This window comes from Geotrypetes seraphini, chromosome 4 (genome assembly GCF_902459505.1).
Source record: "Geotrypetes seraphini chromosome 4, aGeoSer1.1, whole genome shotgun sequence".
NCBI classification, from domain to species: Eukaryota; Metazoa; Chordata; class Amphibia; order Gymnophiona; family Dermophiidae; genus Geotrypetes; species Geotrypetes seraphini.
In genome coordinates, this window is record NC_047087.1 from 122,241,171 (window position 1) to 122,264,711 (window position 23,541).

Here is a 23,541-nt window from a genome sequence, read left to right on the forward strand (position 1 = left end):
ATTCATCTAGGCTGGTGGTTTTCAACCAATGTGTACCCAAGAGGTGGGAGGTATGTCACAAAATATTTGGTGTAAACTGTAAGCTTGTGTTTCCTTCACAACCATCAGTTCCTGCAAGCTTGGAAAATTCCCATAACTGGTCCCTGTTTCTGCTTCCCCACTACTCCCGATGATAGCTGCTCCCTCCAAACTCAACTAAAAAGGTTGCAGGTCTGCTGTCCATAGATTCTGAGTAGCATATTTGCAGGTTTTTGTGTTGCTTCATAGTATCTGGTAGTGGAGGGATTTTGAGCTGTTGCTCTGAGGTGACATCAGAATTTGAATATACCAGGGCGAATCAAAAATGAAAAGCAATTGTTAAATTACGTGATAACTAGAACAGAGCTAATAAAACACAACATATGTACTTGTACATTGCTTGTTGAATAGTTCATCCATGCACAATGCAATGCTCGGCCTTTAGTCGTGTGGCAGCCACATGGACGCTCCATTGCAAGAGTGCACTATCGAAGAACAGTGCGCTTTTTTGGACAAAGGGAGCAAAACCTTTGGAAACTCACCATCATATATTGAATCAGTATGTACATAGCACCATGAATCAATGAAAGGTTTATGAGTGAGTAAAAAGATTTAAAGTGAGAACAGGTGTAACCGACAAAGGTTGTGATGGTCACCCATCAACATCACGCACACAAGAGCACACTGACAGGGCGGAAGGCTTGATTGAATATCAGCTATGGATCTGCATTTGCCATAATGCATGATGACTTGGGATACAGGAAAGTCTGCGCATGATGGATTCCCAAACAGCGTGTTGATCTGTACAAGCAACAGTGTGTGGAGGTTGCAACCCAGTTCCTAAGATAGTATGAAGAAGATCTGAGTATTCTGGAGAGAACTGTCACTGGCGACGAGACATGGGTGCATCACTGCGACCTGGAGAGCAAAAGACAAATGCATGATAAAGTAAAGGAAGTGGTGCTCACCTGGCTTCAGGAACAGCCAAAAATCTTCTGTGCAGGAATGCAGAAACTAGTTGACTAATACAACACATGTGTCATCTTGCATCTTGATCTTGGGGACTGTGTAGAAAAGTGATATTTTCAATGGCTCACAGTTACTTCTGTTAAAGCCGTTAAATATATTTTGCCTTTACTTTTTGATTTACCCTAGTATATTTGTTTTGTTATATGACAAGTGAGAAATCTGGGACTGATATATGGGATAGGCAAATTCATACTAAACTTACAATTAAACAATGAAATATGTAGGTATGCTTTGTTCAGCTAGGAATTTTAATGTTAGGTTTGTCACATACATCAGTATTGTCTGTCAGATGTATCACAACTGAAGACAAATTGAGAACAAGTGCTCTAGGCCAGTGTTCGTCAGCCTTTTTACACCTATGGACCGGCGGAAATAAAAGAATTATTTTGTAGACCGGCAAACTACTAGGACTGAAATTTAAAAACCCCATATCCACCCCATCTCCGCGAGCTCAGTCCCCGCAAACCATCTGATCCAATCTACACAAGCCTCAGTTATGATTTTATATTGAACGCATTTTATTAAAGTATAAAAAGAAACAATATTCTGTACAATTGTCATTTTATAAATACAAATAATACAGAGCAAGGATCAACAAAACCCCTGTCTCCTCTTTCCTTCATATATATCCCCTCTACTATCAAGAAAACTGAATAAGCCAAATTTTTACAGAATGCTACCCAGAAATATCATGCTAACAGAATACCGCAGTCACACATGACAGGAATAGTGTTAGAGGAGTGCAACTAGGGTAACTGCCCCCTGGTCAGAGAGAGCCCTAAGCCAGCTGGAAGCTAAAGAAGCACTGCCAGGGCTTTGCAGTCCCCAGTTATGTCTAATACCAGCTCTAGCAGGATATATATTTCAAATCTGATATATTCTAATCGCAAAATAGAAATAAAATTATTTTTTTCTACCTTTTGTTGTCTCTGGTTTCTGCTTTCATCTTCTTTTCACTCTTTTCCTTCCAGCATCTGCCCTCTCTGTCTCTTCAATCCAGCATCTGCCCCCTTCCATCCACTGTCTGCCGTCTCCCCCTTCCATATGGTATCTGCCTTCTTTCTATGCCCCTCTCCCCATTCCATCCAGTCTGCGCCCCCTCTCTCTTTTTTACATGATTCATTCCTTCTTCACTGCTCTCTTCATTTTTATCTCTCCTACACCAGATCTAGTATCTTTGTCCCTCTCTGCTTATTTCTCTGCTGACCCCCTTCCCATAATCAATCTTTCTACTTTCTCATTCCTGTCTCTCCCCTTCCCCTCCTCTAATCTCCCTGCCAGCTGTTTCCTTCCCTCTTCCCTCCTCCTCCTGTCCAGGAGTTACTCTCTTCCCTTCCCTTTCCCTCCTCCCCTCCCAGCAGCATCTCTCCTTCTCCCTCCCTCCAGGTCCAGTATCAGCTGTCCCTTTATTTCCCCTTGTCCAGCAGCTTCCCAGACTCCTTTCCCTCCTCCCCTCCCAGCAGCATCTCTCCTTCTCTTTCCCTCCAGGTCCAGTAGCAGCTGTCCCTTTTTTTCCCCTTGCCCAGCAACTTCCCAGCCTCCAACAGTGGCTTTCTCCCCTCCCAGCAGCTTTTCGTACTTGCCAACGCAACGATTCACTAAGGCAGCCTTGGGTCCTTTGATGGGTCGCGCCGCCTCTGAGGAAAGAGGAAGTTGCATCATCAGAGGTGGCTGTGACTCAGCAAAAGCCCCAAGGCTGCCTTCGTGAATCGCTGCGCTGGCAAATAACGACAGCTGCTGGGAGGGGAGAAAGCCACTGTCAGAGGCTCCCCATGATCTCGCCAGCCCTGCGCAGACCTGAATAAAATTGTATCTCATCAGTCTCGCTGGCCCTGCGCAGACCAGCAGGAATTTTCTGTGGACTGGCACCAATTCACGAACTGGCAGTTGAAGAACACTGCTCTAGGCCCTACAACAGACAGCACATACAAACCATTAATTTATGAACCCCTAAATGGTCAGTTCCTGTTTAAGGGGAGTATTGGAGATGGCCAAAAAGTTATCCATTGAAGCATCTAAACAGATAACTTACCTTTTAAAATGGTTCCACACAGATGTTTAACTGTATGTGGATTTTCAATAGCACCATTTAAATGGATAGCTGCTTTGAAAATCAGATTATTGCAAAAATAAACAATTACAAAAAAAAATTGACCGTTAAAAGATCAAATCTGTGTTTATGAATTATTTATAAAGCTTGCAAAACTATACAACTATGAACACTGCATTGGAAATAAAGTTCAATCATACTCCATCTATCTATATATAAAATTGGAGGTATGTATGTGTGTATGTATGTGTGTGTGTATGTGCCGCGATCACGCAAAAACGGCTTGACCGATTTGCATGAAACTTGGTATGCAGATCCCTCACTACCTGGGGTGATATGTTCTGGGGGTCTCGCGGCCCACCTGCACACGTGGGCGGAGCTACAAACAGAACATCAGATTTCACCCATTCATGTCAATGGAAAAAATGTAAACAGCTGCCATTCTCACAGTAAATCAAAAACGGCTTGACCGATTTGAACGAAACTTGGTATGCAGATCCCTCACTACCTGGGGTGATATGTTCTGGGGGTCTCACGGCCCACCTGCACATGTGGGCAGAGCTACAAACATAAAATCAGATTTCACCCATTCATGTCAATGGAAAGGATGTAAAAAGCTGCCATTCTCACAGTAATTCCAACTATAAAACACTTTCAATGACACTATAACCACTAGGAACATCGTTTCTATTCTACCACGGACACCATACATATAGAGTTTGTATGTTCTAACTGTGTTTGTAACTGTTTCCTTCATGCACCCCAGTTCATAATGTTATTACATTACATGAGTACTCGCATATGCTGAACTAGGAACACAGGTTCCATTCTGAACCGGGAAAAAACTGCACGGAGTTTCTTTTCAACCTGAGTTTCCACATATTGAGTTGTTTAAATCAATACTGAAACTTTTGGATGCCACTTATTCCAACAGATCTTCCTTTTCAGTTTAAGAGATTGCAAATTCCAGTGAGACTTGCATTCTCTATCACAATCAACAAATCACAGGGACAGACTATTACATACTGTGGAGTGGATTTAAGATCCCCCTGTTTTTCCCATGGACAACTCTATGTTGCTTGCTCAAGGGTGGGTTCACCCATGAATTTATATGTTCTTGCTCCTGGAGGTGAAACTAAAAATGTTGTTTATAATCAAGTTTTGTGTTAGTTGTATTGTATTCATTTTGTCAAATATTTCACATTATAATTTGAATATTGTAATTTTTATAAAGCTGTTAAAAAATAATTTCATTCACCACTATAAAGTATCTTTATTTGAATCCATTTACAGTGTTATTGCTATAATTAAATACCCGTGCAACGCCGGGGCATCAGCTAGTATGCAATGTAAAGATTATAAGGAAACTCAACAATTTAAAAGAAATTGCTGTACACCTGAACCCATTAGACTCCAAAATAGTAGGTTTAAAAAACAAACAAAAAACCAACTGCAGCTTATGAATATTGACCCATTGGTTTTTAAAGATTTTGATTGCTGAGTGATACTTGACTTTGTTTTTCTCAGGGTTTCTCCCCCTGGTGGTGATTTCTCTGACCCTGTGACATCAGCCACTCTTGGTATTGTTCAGGTATGATTTATTCTGGCATATTTTTCAGCAATAAGAAGATAATGTTATAAGGGACTTGACCATGTAAAAACATCATTGTTAAGGCAATTTTATAATAAGTCACTTATATTGATGCACCAATGGTGCATATAAATGTACGGAATACTGACTTTTAGGTGTCTAATTTACAGCTGTCCTTGAACATGTCATTTATAGTGCAAAATGCATATGAGTCTTGAACCAGTGGTTATTCACCTCTAGTCACGAGTTGTGTAGAAAGAATCATTTACAATTTTTTCTCTCGGCTCTGCCTCCTGCCTCATTGGGCTGTGTTGTAGTTTCTCAATTTTTTTCCTTCTACAAACAAGTTGGAAGGTGTCTTTCTGATCTGTTCTGCTGTTGATTTATTATTTTCGGGTTTTTATCTGAATTTTGAGGCTTCACGATAGTCCAGAGGTCGCTAGTGGGGCAGCTCTGCTTGGGAGAAGACACAGACTCTTGTGGCTGAAGTCTGTAGCTGGGAAGGCAATCCTTTTACTGGGATCCTATCTAGCCAGCCTGCTTTAACGCTCTCGGATAGGGTTACCATATTTGTAAACTAAAAAAAAAAAAGAGGACATATGACCCAATCCGCCTATGACCCCACCCCTGCTCCACCCAAAGTGCCCTGCCCTGTTCTTGCTGCCCACTAGTCTTGCTCAAATCCTACTCCACCCCCCAATGCAGCCTCTCTCTATCTATGTCCATCCTTCCACCCAAGCTTCCCCTGTGTCCGCAAGTACCTCCTTGGCACTGCAATTTCAAACTTCACGGAAACAAAAAGGTGCTGCAGAGTGAAGGCTTCTGGGGCAGGCCAACCACAACAGGATCATATTGTTAGCACTGCTGGCTGTCAGCTGCCCAAAGTTTGGAAATTGCAGTACTGGAAGAGTTACGTGGGCGTGAGGACAGGCCAATGGGAGAAGCCATATTTATTTCTGGGGTGGGGGCTGGACTGGAGAGAGTGAGTCCAGAATGCGGACAAACTCTCTCCAGTCCAGGAGACTGTCCGGACACCCGCATAGTCCTCTAAAAAGAAGACATATCCGGGTAAATCTGGACGTCTGGTAACCCTACTCTCAGAGGCTCAGGGACCGTTGCCCTGGTATCAAGGCTCATTCCTGGATGGGTTCCGGAGTTGGAGATCAATCTGTGTGACTCTGTGTTGGTCCTGAGGGAAAACACTGGTTGCATTTTCCCTCCCCTCATTGATGTGTGTTGAGCTGTGGGGTTTTGAAGTTTCAGTGCAATTTCTGGTCTGACTGTGAGCCCGAAGAAACAAGCATTTTGGATTGTTTCTACATCGTTGCCTGGCTGGCCTGGAACTTCCTCTCCGACATTAGAATTGACGTTGAGTGGAGAAAGCTGGTCAGCCTGGCACTTCTGTGTCCTCTTTACGGATACCTTGCAAGAGAATTGCCAGTAATAGAAATAGGACAACACGTAAGACGACGAGGCCTAGGAGTAAAAGGTATCTGAGAAGGATGATTCCCAACTATTACTATTTTCTTTATTTTCTCCCCTCAGATATTGATTTTTCATGTTCAGCATTCTCCAGTTTATTTGTCTGCTTATCAAATGTCATCCCTCCTTCTCGTCATCCAGTCTTCTAGCTCTTTTTACTGCTTCTGTCTATCTCAAGTTTCAAGTTTAAGTTTCAAGTTTTATTTCACATTTGATGAATCGCCTATTTCAGAATTCTAGGCGATGTACATAATATAATAAAGAAACTTTAACCTAATTACAATAAAATCAATTGTGACTGACATGAGAGATAGGGAAGGAGGGTAAAGTTACAATGGGGAAGAGGAAAAAAAACAAAAAAACCAGGGAAAACGAAAGGTAGGGTAAAAATTTTTCAAAGCATTTCTTGCATATTTGTTTGAGCCAAATCAGCAATTTAGAAGATTAAAAATTAGTTAAAGACGTCCATAAGTTTAGTTATAGATCAAAGGCGTCCTTAAATAAATGAGATTTTAAAAGCTTTTTGAATACTAGGATATCACTTTCTATTCTAATATAATGGGGAAGGGAATTCCACCATTGTGGGCCTGCAACAGTGAACATGTCAGCTCTTCTCGTTCCAATGATTTTTAAAGAAGGCACAGTTAATAAATTTTGATTAGATGAGCGCAAAGATCTTTGGGGTTTGTATGGGATAAGTGATTTTAAAATAAATTGTGGTTCACTAAATGTGAGGGACTTAAAGATTAGGAACATCAGTTTGTAGAGGATCCTATGGTTAACTGGTAACCAATGCGCATCTATTAGTAATGGGGAGACGTGATCGAATTTTTTTGCATTATAGATTAATTTTATGGCCGTGTTCTGAATGATTTGAAGTCTTCTTTTTTCTTTTTGGCTGATATTTAAAAATAGGGCATTACAGTAGTCGATTTTAGCTATGATGAATGAATGGATTAAAATCTTTAAAGAGGAAGGATAGAGAAATTTAGAAATAGATCTTATCTGTCGAAGTTTGAAGAAACATTGTTTAACAATGGAGGAGATGTGTTCATGATAAGATAAATTATTATCAAATAATACTCCTAGAATTTTAACTATGGGTTCCGTGCTGATAGGTATATTATTAATAAGAAAAGGTTTTATAAGTGAAATATCTTTTTTCCATTTAAATAGGATGGATTTGGTCTTGTTAATATTAAGAGCTAGTTTGTTTGAGTGCAACCAGTTATGTATTAGTTCTAATTTTTGATTAATAGAGAAGATGTCAGTGTCGCTTTCAGGATCTACGGGATGAATCAATTGAATATCATCCGCGTATGAAAATGGGATAAAACCTGTTGCCTGACAGATTTCTAGTAGTGGAGATAGGAAAATGTTAAATAGTAAGGGAGACAGAATGGATCCTTGTGGGATTCCAAAAGTTGAGGTAAAGATAGAAGAATCTTCATTATTAAATCTGACGGATGAAGTTCGGTTGTTGAAATAGGATTTAAACCATTTTAAGACATTCCCGGTTATTCCTTTTTCTTCAAGTCTATTTAGCAGTAGGTCGTGGTCAATTGTGTCAAAGGCGGCCGAAATATCTAAGGAAAATAGGATGACAGATCTATGATGGTCTAAGTAGTATTGAATGTTGGATGTTAAACCTATTAGAGAGTATTCTGTGTTATGAAACTTTCTAAATCCAGTTTGATGTGGATGTAATGCGTTTGTTTTTTCGAAGAAGTCCGTAAGCTGGTTAAATACTAGTTTTTCTGTAAGTTTGGCAAGAAATGGTATGTTAGCTATCGGGCGGTAGTTAGATAACTCATTGATGTTGATTTTGTAATTTTTAACGATAGGAGTAATTGATGTATACTTCCATTGAGGTGGAACTGTAGACGTAATTAAACTGTTTTGGATGATAGACAGTATAAAAGGACCAAAATGTGAATAGAATTTTTTCAAAAAGAATGGTGGAATTAATTCTGAACGAGAACTTTTTGTATTCACTTGGGAAAACAGAGATTCAATCTCATGTAATACTGGAATTTTAAAGTTTGCACATTTTGCTGTTGGTATGTGGGTTGGTTGATCAGACATAATAGTATTTGTGGACATGTTTTGAGTAAAAGAATTGCGTATATTGTTTATTTTGTAGGTGAAAGCGTCGGCTAATTCTTGGGCTTTTAGAGAAGATTTGTGCAAAGAGGTTTTTATTTTATTTGTGGGGTCCATGGATTTTAAAATGTTATAAAGTACGGAGGAATTTTTTGCTTTTTCAATTTTTTTAGAAAAGTAAGATTTTTTTGTCAGATTAATTTTGGTTTTATATATTGAAACTGTTTCCCTATATTTTTGTAGGTTATCAGGAGTTTTGTTAGCTCGCCATTTTCTTTCGAGTGAACGTAGTTGTTGTTTAATCAATTGTAATTCTGTGTTGTACCAAGGATTAATGAACTTGCGAATAGGAATGGTTTTTGTGATTAATGGAGCTATTGTGTCCAGAAGAGAGGTCAATGATGTGTTCCAAGCTGATAATTGATTAGTTATAGAATCTGAGTAGGAGGTTAGGATGTTTGGATCAAGAAAAGAGGTTAAATCTTTGTCCTCCAAATTATTAAATTCTCTGATGGTAATTGTTTTGGTGTTGAGTGGTAGATGTATATGCGTGTTTTTTGACAGGTTTAAGTTAAAGGTTATAAAGTAGTGATCAGACCAAGGTGTGGGAGAAACCAACAGATCAGAAAAGTTAGATTTTTGTAAACTTGGTATAAAAACCATGTCTAAAGTATGATTGGCTGTGTGTGTAGGAACTGTTATTTGTGGGTGAATATTCAAAGGCGAAAGAATATTCAAAAGATCTATTGTGTATGGATTGGTGGGGTCATCAAAGTGACCATCTCTCCCTGACCTATGTTAGACATCTCCATTATCCTCTCTCTCCATACATATCAGGTATCTCTCCTGTCTTTCCTTTCTTCATACCCAGTCATTTCTCTCTGATCTTCCCTTCCACCTTCCCTCCTGTCTAGCATCTCTCTTCCTCCCCCCACCCTTCCCAAAGGTCTTTAGTCCTTGTCCCCAGTAGCGATTGCCTCAACCCAAGTTGAGCAGCCTGCTCAACCAATCAAATTGCATAAAGCAAACAAGCATAAATGTAGAGCTGGGGAGTCACATAGTCCTTTGAAGGTCCTGACTGCATGCCTGTTACTGCTTCAGATGAAAAAGATTCTCTTCATGGTGAACATTTACAGCTGTGACACCTATCTTTTGTTCACTTTCATCAGTCTCTGATTATCTCTTGATTATCTGCTTTGTCTAATTTGAGATTATAGATTAACTCAGAGTACAGAGTACATCTGAGTGTCATTAGTGCATTTCAATTCAGATTAGATGGGAAGCCAATTTCTGTTCACCTTCTCATAGTCCGCTTCATGAAATGTCTGTTCTATACTAAGCCTCGCCTCCTATTAAACCACCTCCAGTGGCTTGGGATTTGAATGTTGTGTTTACTATCCTAATGAATCCTCCTTTCGAGCCACTTCTCTCCTGTTTTCTCAAGTTGTGCTCCTCATAGCTCGTAAATCAGCTAGACAGGTCAGTGAGCTTCAAGCACTTGTTTCACATCCACCCTACACAAGGTTCTACCCTGACAGGGTTTTCCTGCATACTCATCCCTAATTTCTCCCTAAAGTGGTAGAATTCCATTTCAATCAGTGTAATTTCTTGCCTGTTTTCTTCCCAAAACCACACACTCATCCTGGAGAAGCAGTGCTTCACACCTTGGACTGACATCTGCAAAACAGCTACATGGTTCTCTATCCATACATTTACCGTTCCTTACTGTTTGAAACAAAATCCCAGAAGACAGTAGATTCGGATAAGCAGTTTTGCAAAATTTGTTCAGTGCCTAAATTACAATTTTCCCTCTAGCCACGGTTTCTTTTATGCCAGGCTTATGGTTTATTTGTGAAATTTAGGTATACAGGAGTCATGATTCTGGTAGCTGGAGAGTCCCATTTGTGAGAATAACATGCCTGCTCATCCTCGGAGAAAGCAAAGTTACTTACCTGTAGCAGGTGTTCTCTAAAGAAAGAAGGCATATATTCTCACAACCCACCATCTCCCCTAGTTGACTTTTGAGCTTTTTAATTCTACTGATGGTCCCATGCGTCGTGGTCAGGTGGGAAGTCACCTGAATTCATTCAATGGAGGCACTGCCTCAAAAATTTAAAGAAACAGTATACTTGACAGTGTCCGCATTGGGCTTTGTCAGATGGCATGACCCAGTTGTGAAAATATTTGCCTGCTGACCTCAGAGTACACCTGCTACAGTAAGTAAACACTAAACTCTCATATTCGTCCCTTCCTCCCAGGCCTTCCTGGGACAAATAATGGCATTAGTGTAGTGTTTTCATGCACAATGGCTGGCTATGTCAAACGCAGCTGAACGTAGCCCAGAAATTCAATGCTAGTGGCCAGATGCAGCCCCGGCATTGAATTTTTGGGTTTGCTGCTTCCCTTGAACTGAATATCAGGCCCATTGTTTCCTGAGCTCATTTGATATTATATGCCCTTTCAAATCCAAGGGGATGAAAGCATGATGCAGCTGTTGATTTCTACAGCAGTGCCACATGTACGCAGCACTGCAATATCTGAAATTTTCACTTGACATAAATTTTCATCAGTGCTTCAAACTTTGCTGTGAACCTTTTAATGAGCTGCAGTGCCAACCAGCTAAAACTGTACAGAAACTTGTATTTGGTTTTGAATCCCAGCTTGTCTACATGTGTTTTGTGTGTTCATATTGCTTGTTAGCTAAATCAGTGATTCCCAACCCTGTCCTGGAGGAACACCAGGCCAATCGGGTTTTCAGGCTAGCCCTAATGAATATGCATGAGAGAGATTTGCATATGATGGAAGTGATAGGCATGCAAATTTGCTTCATGCATATTCATTAGGGCTAGCCTGAAAACCCGATTGACCTGGTGTTCCTCCAGGACAGGGTTGGGAACCACTGAGCTAAACTATTCCACAGACTCACACTGCTGTCTATTATGCCTTTTTTAATAAGTTTTAAAATTTGCAATACAATTAAGATTAAGAAATTGGGGCATAATTAAAAGGAACCAGTAATAAAGAACAAGCTTAACAACAACAAATCAACACAGGGCAGAGTCTGAGATAATATGATGTCTGGTTAAGTAAGTTAGGTTAAACACTGGTGCCATTTAACTTAGTCCAGTTATTCCAGTGCTGCTATCCATATAGGTAGCAGCACTGAATATCCAAATAGCGCAGTCACTATATGCTTATCAGTCTTTCTGTGGCCCTGATCCCATTCACAGAGTCACAGAAAGTGCACAATCCCTAGAGGCATGGGTCAATGATGTCTTTATATAGGGCCCTGCCCAGGTCGCAATCCCAAATATAGGTTTCATTTAAGCCTTTCTAGGGTCACAACCCACAGTTTGGGAAACCGTAATATAAGTTATCTGGATAGCAACTAAATATTATTGTTCTCCAGATAATTTGAAAGCCTGCACTCTACCATCCTTCTTCCCTTTTACTTTACAGACAGCATCAGGCAATGCAGACAGAGGTACATTCTGAAATGGTACAGATGAGCTGCTTAGTGCTTATACTTTAGTAGCCACAGGGTAGTGAATAAAGTCTATGAGGCTATCAGGGGACTACACTGAAAAATAAAACACATTTTTTTGAAAACTATTTTCTTTCCTACTGAGGTAGATAAATTATTGAATGCCTTATATTCACAAAAGTAGTCACAGGGATGAAGCAGGAAACTACAGGCTGGTAAGCCTCACTTCGGTTGTTGGAAAAATAATGGAAGTGTTGCTGAAAGAAAGGATAGTGAACTTCCTAGAATCTAATGGGTTACAAGATCCGAGGCAACATGGCTTTACTAAAGGTAAATCTTGTCAAATGAACCTGATTGAATTTTTTAATGGGGTGACCAGAGAGCTGGATCGAGGACATATGCTAGATGCAATTTACTTAGATTTCAGCAAAGCCTTTGATACGGTTCCTCATAGGAGGCTCTTGAACAAACTTGAAGGGCTGAAGTTAGGACCTGAAGTGGAGAACTGGATTACAAACTGGTGGACGGACAGACACCAGAGGGTAGCGGTTAATGGAAGTCGCTCGGAGGCAGGGAAGGTGAATAGTGGAGTCTTTCACGGTTCAGCGCTGGGGCCGATCCTGTTCAATATGTTTGTGAGTGACATTGCTGAAGGGTTAGAAGGAAAGGTTTGCCTTTTTGCGGATGATACCAAGATTTGTAAAAGAGTAGACACCGAAGAGGGAGTGGAAAACATGGAAAAGGATCTACAAAATTTAGAGGAATGGTCTAATATTTGGCAACTAAAATTCAATGCAAAGAAATGCAGAGTAATGGATTTGGGGATTAATAAGCAGAAGGAGCTGTATATGTTTGGAGGTGAAAGGCTGATAAGCATGGATGGGGAGATGGGCCTTGGGGTGATGGATCTAAAGGCAAGAAAACAGTGTGACAAGGCGATGGCTGCTGCCAGAAGGATGCTAGGCTGTATAAAGAGAGGCATAACCGGTAGAAGAACGAAGGTGGTGATGCCCCTGTACAGGTCGTTGGTGAGACCCCACTTGGAGTATTGTGTTCAGTTTTGGAGACTGTATCTGGCGAAGGACACAAAAAGGCTTGAAGTGGTCCAGAAGAGGGCGATGAAAATGATAGGAGGTTTGCAACAAAAGACGTATGAGGAGAGACTGGAAGCCCTGAATATGTATAATTTAGAGGAAAGGAGGGACAGGGGAGAAATGATTCAGACGTTCAAATACTTGAAAGGTATTAATGTACAACAAAATCTTTTCCAAAGAAAGGAAAATGGCAAAACCAGAGGACGTAATTTGAGGTTGAGGTGTGGTAGACTCAAGAGCAATGTAAGGAAATTCTTCATTACAGAGAGGACGCTGGATGCCTGGAATACGCTCCTGAGAGAGGTGGTAGAGATGAAAATGATGATGGAGTTCAAAAAATCGTGGGATGAACACAGAGGATCTAGAATCAGAAAATAATAATAAATATTGAAGAATTAAGGCCAGTACTGGGCAGACTTACACGGTCTGTGTCTGTATATGGGCATTTGGTGGAGGATGGGCTGGGGAGGGTGTAGATCAGGAGTGTACAACCTGCGGCCTGTGAAGTATTTTGTGCGGCCCCGGTCAAGGGTGATGCAGTGTTTTCCTCTGCTGCCCCCAGGTGTTTACCGTCTTGCCAGCTCCCTCCTCTGTCTTGCTGCAGTGTTTGTGCAGCCCCAGAAAAAAAATTTTCAGCCAATACGGCCCTGGGAAGCTAAAAGATTGGACACCCCTGGACTGTAGATGGACTGGAGTGAGCTTTGACGGAGCTTTCAGTAATTGGAACCTAAGAACAGTACCAGGCAGAACTTTGGATTCTTGCCTAGAAATAGCTAAGAAGAAGAAAAAAAAACCCCAACAACAAATTTTTAGATTGAATCAGGTTGGGCAGACTAGATGGACCATTCAGGTCTTTATCTGACGTCATCTACTATGTTACTAATATAAAATTTATGTTTTATTTTTCAGTGTAGTCCCCGGATAACCTCATATACTTTATTCACTTTTCCTGCAATGATTTTAACCCTTTTGACAAGAATTCTTATATTTGATCTTCAAACCAAGACATCACAGTTTCATTGACTTCTTCCTCAATTGAAAACCGCTATCCATGGAGAGATTTCTTTAAACTTGGAACAGGAAATAATCCGAGGGAGCCAGGTGAGGACTGTACAGTGGATGTTCAGCTGCTGAAACCCACATTCTCGAATGGCAGCTTGTGACTGTTGTGACGTGTGCACCAGCACATTGTTATGAAGAAGCAGCACGTCTACTGGGAGTTTTCCTTGTCAGCATTCTTGGAACCCATCTTGCGCTAACCTTGAATATGCCCAACTTTTCATTATTATTTTCCAAATTTACCTGCCAAATTGCCCATTTCTTCAGCTATTTGGGAAACCTTAATTAATCTGTCTGACAAAATTAAATCCTCAACTTTCTTGCACATTTCTGTGGAAGTTGCTTCCACAGGCCATCCAGTGTGAGGGTTATCTTCAATGGACTCTCTACCCCACTTAAACTGCTTACTCCAAAATTTTGCTTTGTAGAATGATGGGGTAGACTCGCCATAAACTGCAGTCATGTGTTCATAGATCTCATTTGTCTTTTTCCCTTCTTTTGTGAGAAATTTTAGCAGTTTCTTACTTGATTCGCACAAGGACTCTTCTGACATCCTGTCTCTTGGAATGTTAGACTCGCACTGAACCACAACTGTGCATGAGTAACATTGAGACATTTCACAACATGTACAGGCTTGTTTCAACACACTTTCTACTTTCTTTCATACTCAGATAAATTATTGACTATATATTATATATATATTGTGACAGGGAAGTGCCTGTCAGCGGTTTAAACCCGGTTTTAAACCCTGCCTTGCAAAGGGCTGTCCCTATTCCTAAGCCCAGGAAACTGTCTAGTATCCCTGTGCCTATCACTAAGAGCCAACAGGCAGGGCAAGGCAGAGAGGCAAGGACAGAAACCATAACGTCTAGTTTAGGGCACTATAATTCCTTTTATGATTCCTTGGGCAAAGCTCTGACAAAACCTCTGAGAAAGAAAACCAGCACAGGCATGGTTAATGAGGGGGGTGTGGCTAGCAAGCAGGACAAACCCAGAGGGAGAGTGAGATTAGGCTTGCAGCATAAAATGAGCCCAGGTGGAAACAATGGGGGGAGGGCTGAGGAGATTACGAACACTGTGGAGAATACTGGGGAGAAGACTGGAAGGAGGATTGCAGGGAAGAGCCAGGCTGCACTAAGCAGGATAGAGCCTGCCAAGAGGTCTCTGTCCCAGACTTTAGCTAAGGCACAGCTGGTCTTACAACCCTCCCGAGTGACCAGACTTCTAACTCCTCAACGGCAGTGCAGGGAAGTAGCGAGACTTCCAGGACAGGGCTGTTCGTTGGCTGGCCCTGAAGGGAGTTCTTACCAGGGCTCAGAGAATGGTGATTCCCTAATGGAATTAGAAAGGGCGTTATCTGAGAGCAGTGACATGGAATGCAATCTTGCAGCATGGGAACTCCAGGTGAGTCACAGATAACGAGGTATGAATGGGGGAGGGGAATGAAAGTGAATGTTTGGAAGTAGCGTTCTTTCTCCCTTAGTCTAACTGTGAACTAGTATGCATGAACTACTTAGAGCCCGAGAGGAAAGCCTGTGAAGATAGGGAAGGAGGTGAGAACCTGTAATTAACCTCCTCAGAAAGCTTGCACGGAACTTAGGGTCCCAATATAATTTAACCCTGAAGCAGGAACTTTGGGAGGGGACTAACAGCAGTCTGAAACGGTTGGGTGATAAAGTTCCCTAGCCCTACTCTGAGAGCTTGAGGTAGTGGGGGCATTGGGCTTCAGGTGGGACAGTGCTAAAGCTTCATAACGATTTTTCAAACAGAAAAAGCAAAATCAGGAGAAAACGTTTTTGGTTTTATTTTTGGCTTTTCTGCCTGGATATCAGGCTGGACTGTATGAAAGTATGTTTTGTTTGAGTCTCCTCAACACAGAGGGACTGCTGAAACCCTAGTGCTGTAAACTGAGGGAAATAAAAGAAAAGCTGAACTTTACCACTAACGCAGCCTCCATCAATTATTTCACTGTTTCCCAGCGGAAGTCCTCCTGGGAGCGCTTGGTCCTTACGCCTGGGGCGGGAGCTGGGTTGCCAGCGCTAGGCTTACCCCCGGCCCCGCCACAATATATATATATATATTTATATATACATACAGTGTTCTCCCTAGGGCCTTTCAGCTGGGCGGTCCACCCGGGTAATTTAGATGACCGCCCAGCTAAATTCTGCTGCCTCCGCTGCTGCTCAACATTTAAAAAAAAAAAAAAAAAGCCGGCTTGATGATTTCACCTTAGCCCGTAGCGAACTTATGCTCCGGGGCTTTAATGTGTGTGTGCCGGCTTCCCTTCTCTTCCCTCCGAAACCAGAAGTTATGTCCGGGGGGGGGGGGGGGAGGGAAGAGAAGGGAAGCCGGCACGCACATGTTAGATCCCCGAAGCATAAATTCGCTATGGGCTAAGGTGGGAGACAGGTCCGTGAAGCTTTCCATTTGCTCTTCTTGCTGCCGGGTCCTGCTTACTTTCAGTTTCCGCGAAGGCAGGACCCGGCAGCATTTCCCCCAATCGATTGTGATCTTGGTTCGATCAGCCTTCTTCTCCGACGGCAGAATTGACCTCGGGGAGAAGAATGCTGGTCGGCCCGAAGTAGGGAGAGCTTGGGGGGCGGCGGCCAGCGGCTTTGGGGCCTGTTCCCCGATGGCAGTGACATTGGCAGTGGCTTGGAGGAGGGCAAGGAGAAAGAAAGTAAGAGGACAGGAAGAGAAACAGAAAAAAAAAAAGAAGGCATGAAGAGAGAAAGAAAGAAAGGGCAGGAAGAGAGGAAGAAAAAGTTGGGGGGGAGGGGAATGAGGTCAGGAGGAGAGGAAGCATACAGGCTGAAAGAAGGGAAGAAAGATTGGATGCACAGTCAGAAGAAGAAAGTGCAACCAGAGACTCATGAAATCACCAGACAATAAGGTAGGAAAAATGATTTTATTTTAAAGTTACTGATCAAAATGTGTCTGAATTTATATCTGCTGTCTATATTTTACACTGTGGTCCCCTTTTACTAAACCGCAATAGCGTTTTTTAGCACAGGGAGCCTATGAGCGTCAAAAGCAGCGCTGGGCATTCAGCGCAGCTCCCTGTGCTAAAAACTGCTATCGTGGTTTAGTAAAAAGGGAGGGGGTAAATTTGTCTATTTTTGTATGGTTGTTAGTGAGGTGACAGTGCATAGAGTCATCTGCTTTGACCTCTTTGAGAAAACCCCGGAATAGGAATGATTATTAACATTTTCTCTGCGTACAGTGTGCTTTGTGGTTTTTTAAAAAAATTTTATTATTGGTAGATCATTTTGACTTGGTCATTTTAAAAGTAGCTCGCAAGCCCAAAAAATAGCCAATGGTAGACTTCAGAGGGTGGTGGTTAACGGTACCCTCTCTAAAACGTCAGAAGTGACAAGTGGAGTACCGCAGGGCTCAGTCTTGGGCCCGCTCCTTTTCAACTTATTCATAGGGGACCTGACTCAGGGGCTTCAAGGTAAAATAACACTATTCGCCGACAACGCCAAACTATGTAACATAGTGAGCGGCTACGATTTATACGATAGTATGACACAGGACCTGTTTTTGTTGGAACGTTGGTCATCTACCTGGCAGCTGGGCTTCAACGCCAAGAAATGCAAGGTATTCATATTCAAGTTTCATCACGGTGGTCTGGTTTTGGCTCCAGTATTTGTCACTTCCGTTCACCAGGTCTGGCTATCCGTTACCATCTCATATTTTAAAGACTCACTCGTTATAATTAGTGGTGATCCACATGTCTCTTCGTAATGGACATGTCCGATTTTAGCATTTGGATCTTAGTACTATGGGTTTGGTCTTTTTTGGTTTCATTTCTATAGTATGCTTTTCGTCTGGAGTCTTTTGAGTTTAGAATTACATTACATTACATTACATTAGTGATTTTTATTCCGCTTGTACCTTGCGGTTCAAAGCGGATTACATAAGAAGAGAACTGGACATTTCCAGGATGGTACATGACAATAGAGAATACAGTTTGAGGATTGAGACTTAATGACAGAATGATAGTAAAGACTTAATAACATCGGAAGATGTTTTGGACGGCAGTGTTTTGGTTTCTTGGGGGAAGGGGTGAGGGAGGTTAGGTAGATTGTATATATTTTTTGAACAGCAGTGTTTTAATTTCTTTACGGAATGTCTTGAGGTCTGATGTTGTGGTTAACAATTTGGTGATGGAAGGTTCGAGTTTTGCAGCATGTGTTGCCAGGAGGCTATCATAAAGCTTTTTGCGGTGAGTACCCTTGAGTGGTGGGTATGTGAATGATGTCAGTGTTCTTCTTGTTCTGGTTGGAAGGTTACGGTTTAGGCGGTCATTTAGGTAGGTGGGTGCAGTACCGTTAATTACTTTGAAGAGTAGACAGTATAGTTTGAATTGAATTCTGGCTCGAATCGGTAGCCAGTGTGAGTCTAGGTAGGCATTGGTGATGTGGTCAAATTTTCCGAGTGAGTAAATTAGTCTAAGGGCTGTGTTCTGAACGGTTTGAAGTTTTTTGATCATGTTTGTGAGGCATGGGAGATAAAGGATATTGCAGTAGTCCACGAGACCTAGTACCAGGGATTGTACAATTATCCTGTAGTGTTCTTTGTCAAAGAATTTCCTTATTTTTCTTAAGTTGCGCATTGTGAAGAATGCTTTTTGGGTAGTTTTGTTGATCTGGGTCTGCATAGTGCAGCATCTGTCTATCAGCACTCCCAAGATTCTGAGTGAGGTCTGGATTGGGTATTTGGTTGCTTTAATTTCTAGGTCTGTTATGGATGGGTTTTTGTCCGTTTCTAGCATTAGGAATTTGGTTTTGTCCGAGTTTAGTTTCAGTTTGTGGTTTGTCATCCATTTTTCTACTTCATCCAGAATTATTTCCAGGTGTCCTGTTGAGGTGTGATCTTGGATTTCAAAGGGGAGGATAATAGTTATGTCATCTGCGTAGCTGAATGATGTTACATTTAGGTTGTCTAGAGTGGTGCCGAGGGAGGAGATGAAGAGATTTTATGACGTATTTTTGTGGTTATAATTGTATGACATGTCTAAAATCGGTCAAGTTATCCATTCTTTCTATTATTTTTTGTCCCCTCATACAGTGGCAGACCGCCCCGGGTGCCAGCCCTAGGGGGGTACACAGCCGGCTGGATCCAGAACCTTCCAAGCTGCTCTAAATGGCACCTGCACCTCAGCACGGCTGCCGTACTTATTCTGAAGCAGGGTCGGCAGCCGCACTGAAGTGCAGGAAGGTCCCACGATGACTGCATTTGCTGCCTCTGCCTCCGGAAGACGTAAGTGACGTCGGAAGGGGAGGACCGGCAGCTGCAGTCATTGCGGAACCTTGCCGTAACTCCCTGCGTCTGCAGGCCCACTCCCTCCAATGTCACTTACATCTTACAGAGGCAGAAGCAACAGAAGCAGTCATCATGGGACCTTGCTGGTTTGGAGGGAGAGAGGAGTATAGAAGGGTGGTGGAGGGAGAAAAAGGAGGTCAGGGTGGTATGGAAGGGTGGTGGAGGGAGAGAAAGGGGGCAGATGCTGATGGAATTGGTGTGCACGGAAAGGAGAGAGAGACATAAGGGGGAAGGATACTGGATGGAATTGGGTTGGAGGGAAAGAAAGGGAGCAGATGCTGATGGAAGTGGGGGGAAGGGAGAGAAGATTGAAATGCCAGACCATGGGGGTGTGGGAGAGGGAAGGGAAGAAGAGGAGAGAGATGCCAGACCATTGAAGGAGGGAAGGGAAGAAGATGGATGCCAGAATAATAGGGGTGAAGGGAGAGATGGAAGGGGAATACAAGGAGAGAAGATGCCATATAGAAGGGGCAGAGAGAGGGTAGACAGTGGATGAAAGGAAGAGAGTGTCAAGACTATGAGGAAAGCAGAAACCAGAGAAGACAATGTAGAAAAAAATTATATTTATTTATTTTTTTGCTTTAGGGAAGATGCATCGCTGTTTCTGTGGTGTTGCATTGTATGCAGAGTCCAGCTTCTTGGTAGTTCAATTTAACCTTTGTCTACATTTTTCTATTTTATCACCCCTTTTACAAAACTGTAGAGTTTTTTTATTAGCACTGGCCATGATGGTAATTTCTCAGAATTCTATGAGAGTCTGAACTGTTACCACCATGGTTAAAAACCACATTACAGATTTGTAAAAGGGAGAGGGGTTAGTTTGTGATTACATATTCCATACTAGGCGAAGGTGTGTTCGAAAGACATGGTTTTCAGTTAGGATTGACTGTGTAGGATTGATTTGTACTAGTCTGGCTTGTTTAGTTTTACAATGGGTGTATTGATATACTGCTCACTGCAATATGCAAGATGCTGCCTTTTCCTAGGTACACTTTTGTGTGACGTGTGGATTCTTACTAAAAATCATGTTTTTCATACAGATGGGGGGGGGTGTAAAAAAATGATGGGCCTCGGGTGTCACATATGCTAGGTACACCACTGCCTTCATAGTTTATATCTAATCCACAAGCCTGCTTTTAGGACCTACAGGGTATGTATTCCTCTGATTCATGACAATTTCACTTCTCATGTTATCTTATTCATTCTTTTTATTATACAACTGCCCAGATAAGCATCAGTCTTTGACGTGATTGGACCTTGAAAACTAAAGGCAACAGTGTTCTCCCCAGAAATTTTTTCCAGCCATGAAAAACATTTGCTGCATTTAGTGTGCCACGAAAAACATTTGCTGCATTTAGTGTGCCACAAAAAACATTTGCTCCGTTTAGTGTGCCGGAGTTTAAAAAGTTTGAGAGACGCTGCTCTATACCATTTGAAAGAGGGCAAATATCTAATTATTCACTTCTAGAATTGAATACTTCTTAAATTTAATAAAAAATTATGGAACAAGTGTCAAACCTTAAGTCATATTGAGCATTGGAAAATAACTAATAATAATTAACTAATACAAATAGTACACATTTAGGGCTCCTTTTACTAAGCTGCGATAGCGGTTTTACCGCACGCTTAGCTCGCGCAGAATTGCCGCATATGCTAGACACTAACACCAACATTGAGCTGGCGTTAGTTCTAGCCGTGTAGCGTGGCAATTCTGCACGCGCTAAAAACGCTATTGCAGCTTAGTAAAAGGAGTCCTTAATTTTCCCCAGCACCAAATTTCCCTGTCCCGCCCCACCCGGCTACTTTTTCATGCCACCCGGCTGGAAAAAATTTCTGGGGAGAACACTGATATATATATATATAGTCATTACTGTTTGTCAAATATTCCAAGCCACTTAGATAAATTATTGAATTCCCATTTTATATATGGACGTTCAGTAACATGATTGAACATGTTAGGAATGTATACCACTTCCCTAAATGGTATATTAAGTTGAAATAAATGTGGAAACTTCTTGCCTCCTCTCCACAAGCATGCATTTATATTTCAAGGATTGCTGTGTGAGTTTCATACTGGTAGAATGACTGAATATTTTGCTAACGTGTAGCACTTGTATTGCAGGTATTCTGGGGTCTGGATAAAAAACTAGCTCAGCGCAAGCATTTTCCCTCTGTTAACTGGCTGATCAGCTATAGCAAGTATACACGTGCCCTGGATGAATACTATGACAAGCACTTCCCTGAGTTTGTCCCCTTGAGGACCAAAGCCAAGGAGATCCTACAGGAGGAGGAAGACTTAGCTGAGATTGTGCAGCTTGTGGGAAAGGTGGATTTTAAAATAAATTTTTCTATTCAATTTATTGTATTCTTATTGTAAAGCATACTGAGTAGGACATTATATAAAAACCAAGGGCCCTATGTTCTAAGCATTTTTCTTAACTCAAAATGAGAAAAAATCAATTTAGTATAATAGGCACTACTATTAGTGCTAATAGTCTAAATAGTAGGGATACTGTAACAAGAGTGATATGTTAAAATTTATATCTCACAATTGATATATTAGTATAATAGGCCCTACATATATCCGGTTGGAGAGGGAAAGCAAAACAGAAAGTTGGAGTTCACTAAGCAATGGATATTGAAAACCAGTAGATTTTATCTGCACATAGTTGGAACTTGAGCAGAACTGCTAGCTAGATGCAAATCTGAACAAATCAAAACCAAATGCAGTGGAATGCTATCTACACCTTAATCTGACCAATTTAAGTATTTATTAAACATTATCCTCCAATATACGTTACACAGATTTTTATATTACAGCACTCAACAATCAACTCTATGAACATTTCACACTACTTTTACATTTAATGTATTATTTTGTTAAATAAATAAACACCCATCATACTCCACCTCCCTTCCCCCTAAACTCTCTACCCCCATATTATCCTATACCAGACATGACTAACAGGTAGATCATGATCTACCTGTAGATTGTGGAGGGGTCAGAGGTAGATTTCCAGCCCCATTTGACTCCATCTCTCCAGCAGCTCACCCAGTCGCTAGGAGAGAGCTTGTGCTGGCAGATCGTCTGCCGAGGGCTTGCCACCGCTGCTGATCCTTTGCCTGTTTTTTTACCCTACCTGCGGGATCTTGCCTGCAGGTGTATTAGGGGCGCTTGTTGTTTTTGTGCCAATAGATTGTGGGTACCCCAGGGGGCCACTGCCCGCGCCCTGCGCTGATATGCCACAGGCCCAGCGTCTCCTGCCTCTCAGAATCACCCATTTCTGCCCCCGCCCCAACACCCCTTAGAAGTGTGTTATACCGGACTATACCTGAATATACTTGCCATATAGCTGAATACACTTACCATTTAGAAAACAGCTAAAAACTCATCTTTTTTTCAAGTACCTGACCACTTGATTCATCTAACTACATGATTATGTTTAATGTTTTAATATTTTGTGAACCGCGTAGAACTTTTGATAATGCAGTCTATAAGCACAATGTTATATTATGTTAATAGTTGTGTCATGTAGTTGTCATTGGTCACTTTATAGTTCGCTTTCATTAAACGTTTTCGGGCAGACACAGCAAAGTGTCAAGAATTTGGTGATTTTGGCAGGCTTTTCCAATTTTATTCTAACTTGCCTTCCAATTAGTTCAAACTACTGACTTTTGCTTACCTCTGCAATTTTATTTTGCCTAGCCTTTGCATTGATTCTACATTGCAATTTTATTTCGCCTTGCCTTTGCTTTGATTCTACACTGTGTGCAGAATTTATTAAATCGTGTGTGGTGGTATTTGAACATGTTTGGCAGTATTTGATTTTATCTAGTTTGCTGGACAGGTGTTTGAGTTTTTTGATGATTGGTGGTATTTGATTATTGGTGCCAGTATGATGAATTCTTATTTTTACTTTTAGAACTACATGTGTGGTTTTTGCATCTCCAGTCCTTGTATTGCACATCATCCAGAGGTTTTCAGTTCCTGTTGATCTTTAATATTTTGGGACAGTGACAGTTTTGGACCAGATTCAGCCAGTGTTTATACTAACTTAGCAGATTTGGCCTTCTTACATCCAGCCCCCCTAGTATAACGAAGATGAGTGTTCCAAAGAAGAGCAAAACCTACTACTTTCATGATGAATGGGAAATGGACTACTTCTTCATCATGGTGAAAGACAAGTATTGTTGTCTAATTTGTAACGCCCCAGTATCCTTGCCAAAAAAGGGTAATTGGAACATCATTATAAGGCATCATTATAAGGCTCTGCATAGCGATAAGTTTGATGCCAATTTTCCA

General features: G+C 41.5%; 1 protein-coding gene across 4 annotated transcripts in view; it reads left to right on the plus strand.

Annotated features, from left to right (window-relative positions):
* ATP6V1A (ATPase H+ transporting V1 subunit A) overlaps positions 1-23,541 on the plus strand; it is a 176,318-nt gene that overhangs the window by 122,742 nt on the left and 30,035 nt on the right. For all 4 annotated transcript variants that reach the window (XM_033941981.1, XM_033941978.1, XM_033941979.1 and 1 more), the window contains 2 exons: positions 4,625-4,688; positions 21,361-21,564. In XM_033941981.1, the coding sequence (XP_033797872.1) occupies positions 4,625-4,688; positions 21,361-21,564 (268 nt within the window). The remainder of the gene's footprint in view (positions 1-4,624; positions 4,689-21,360; positions 21,565-23,541) is intronic.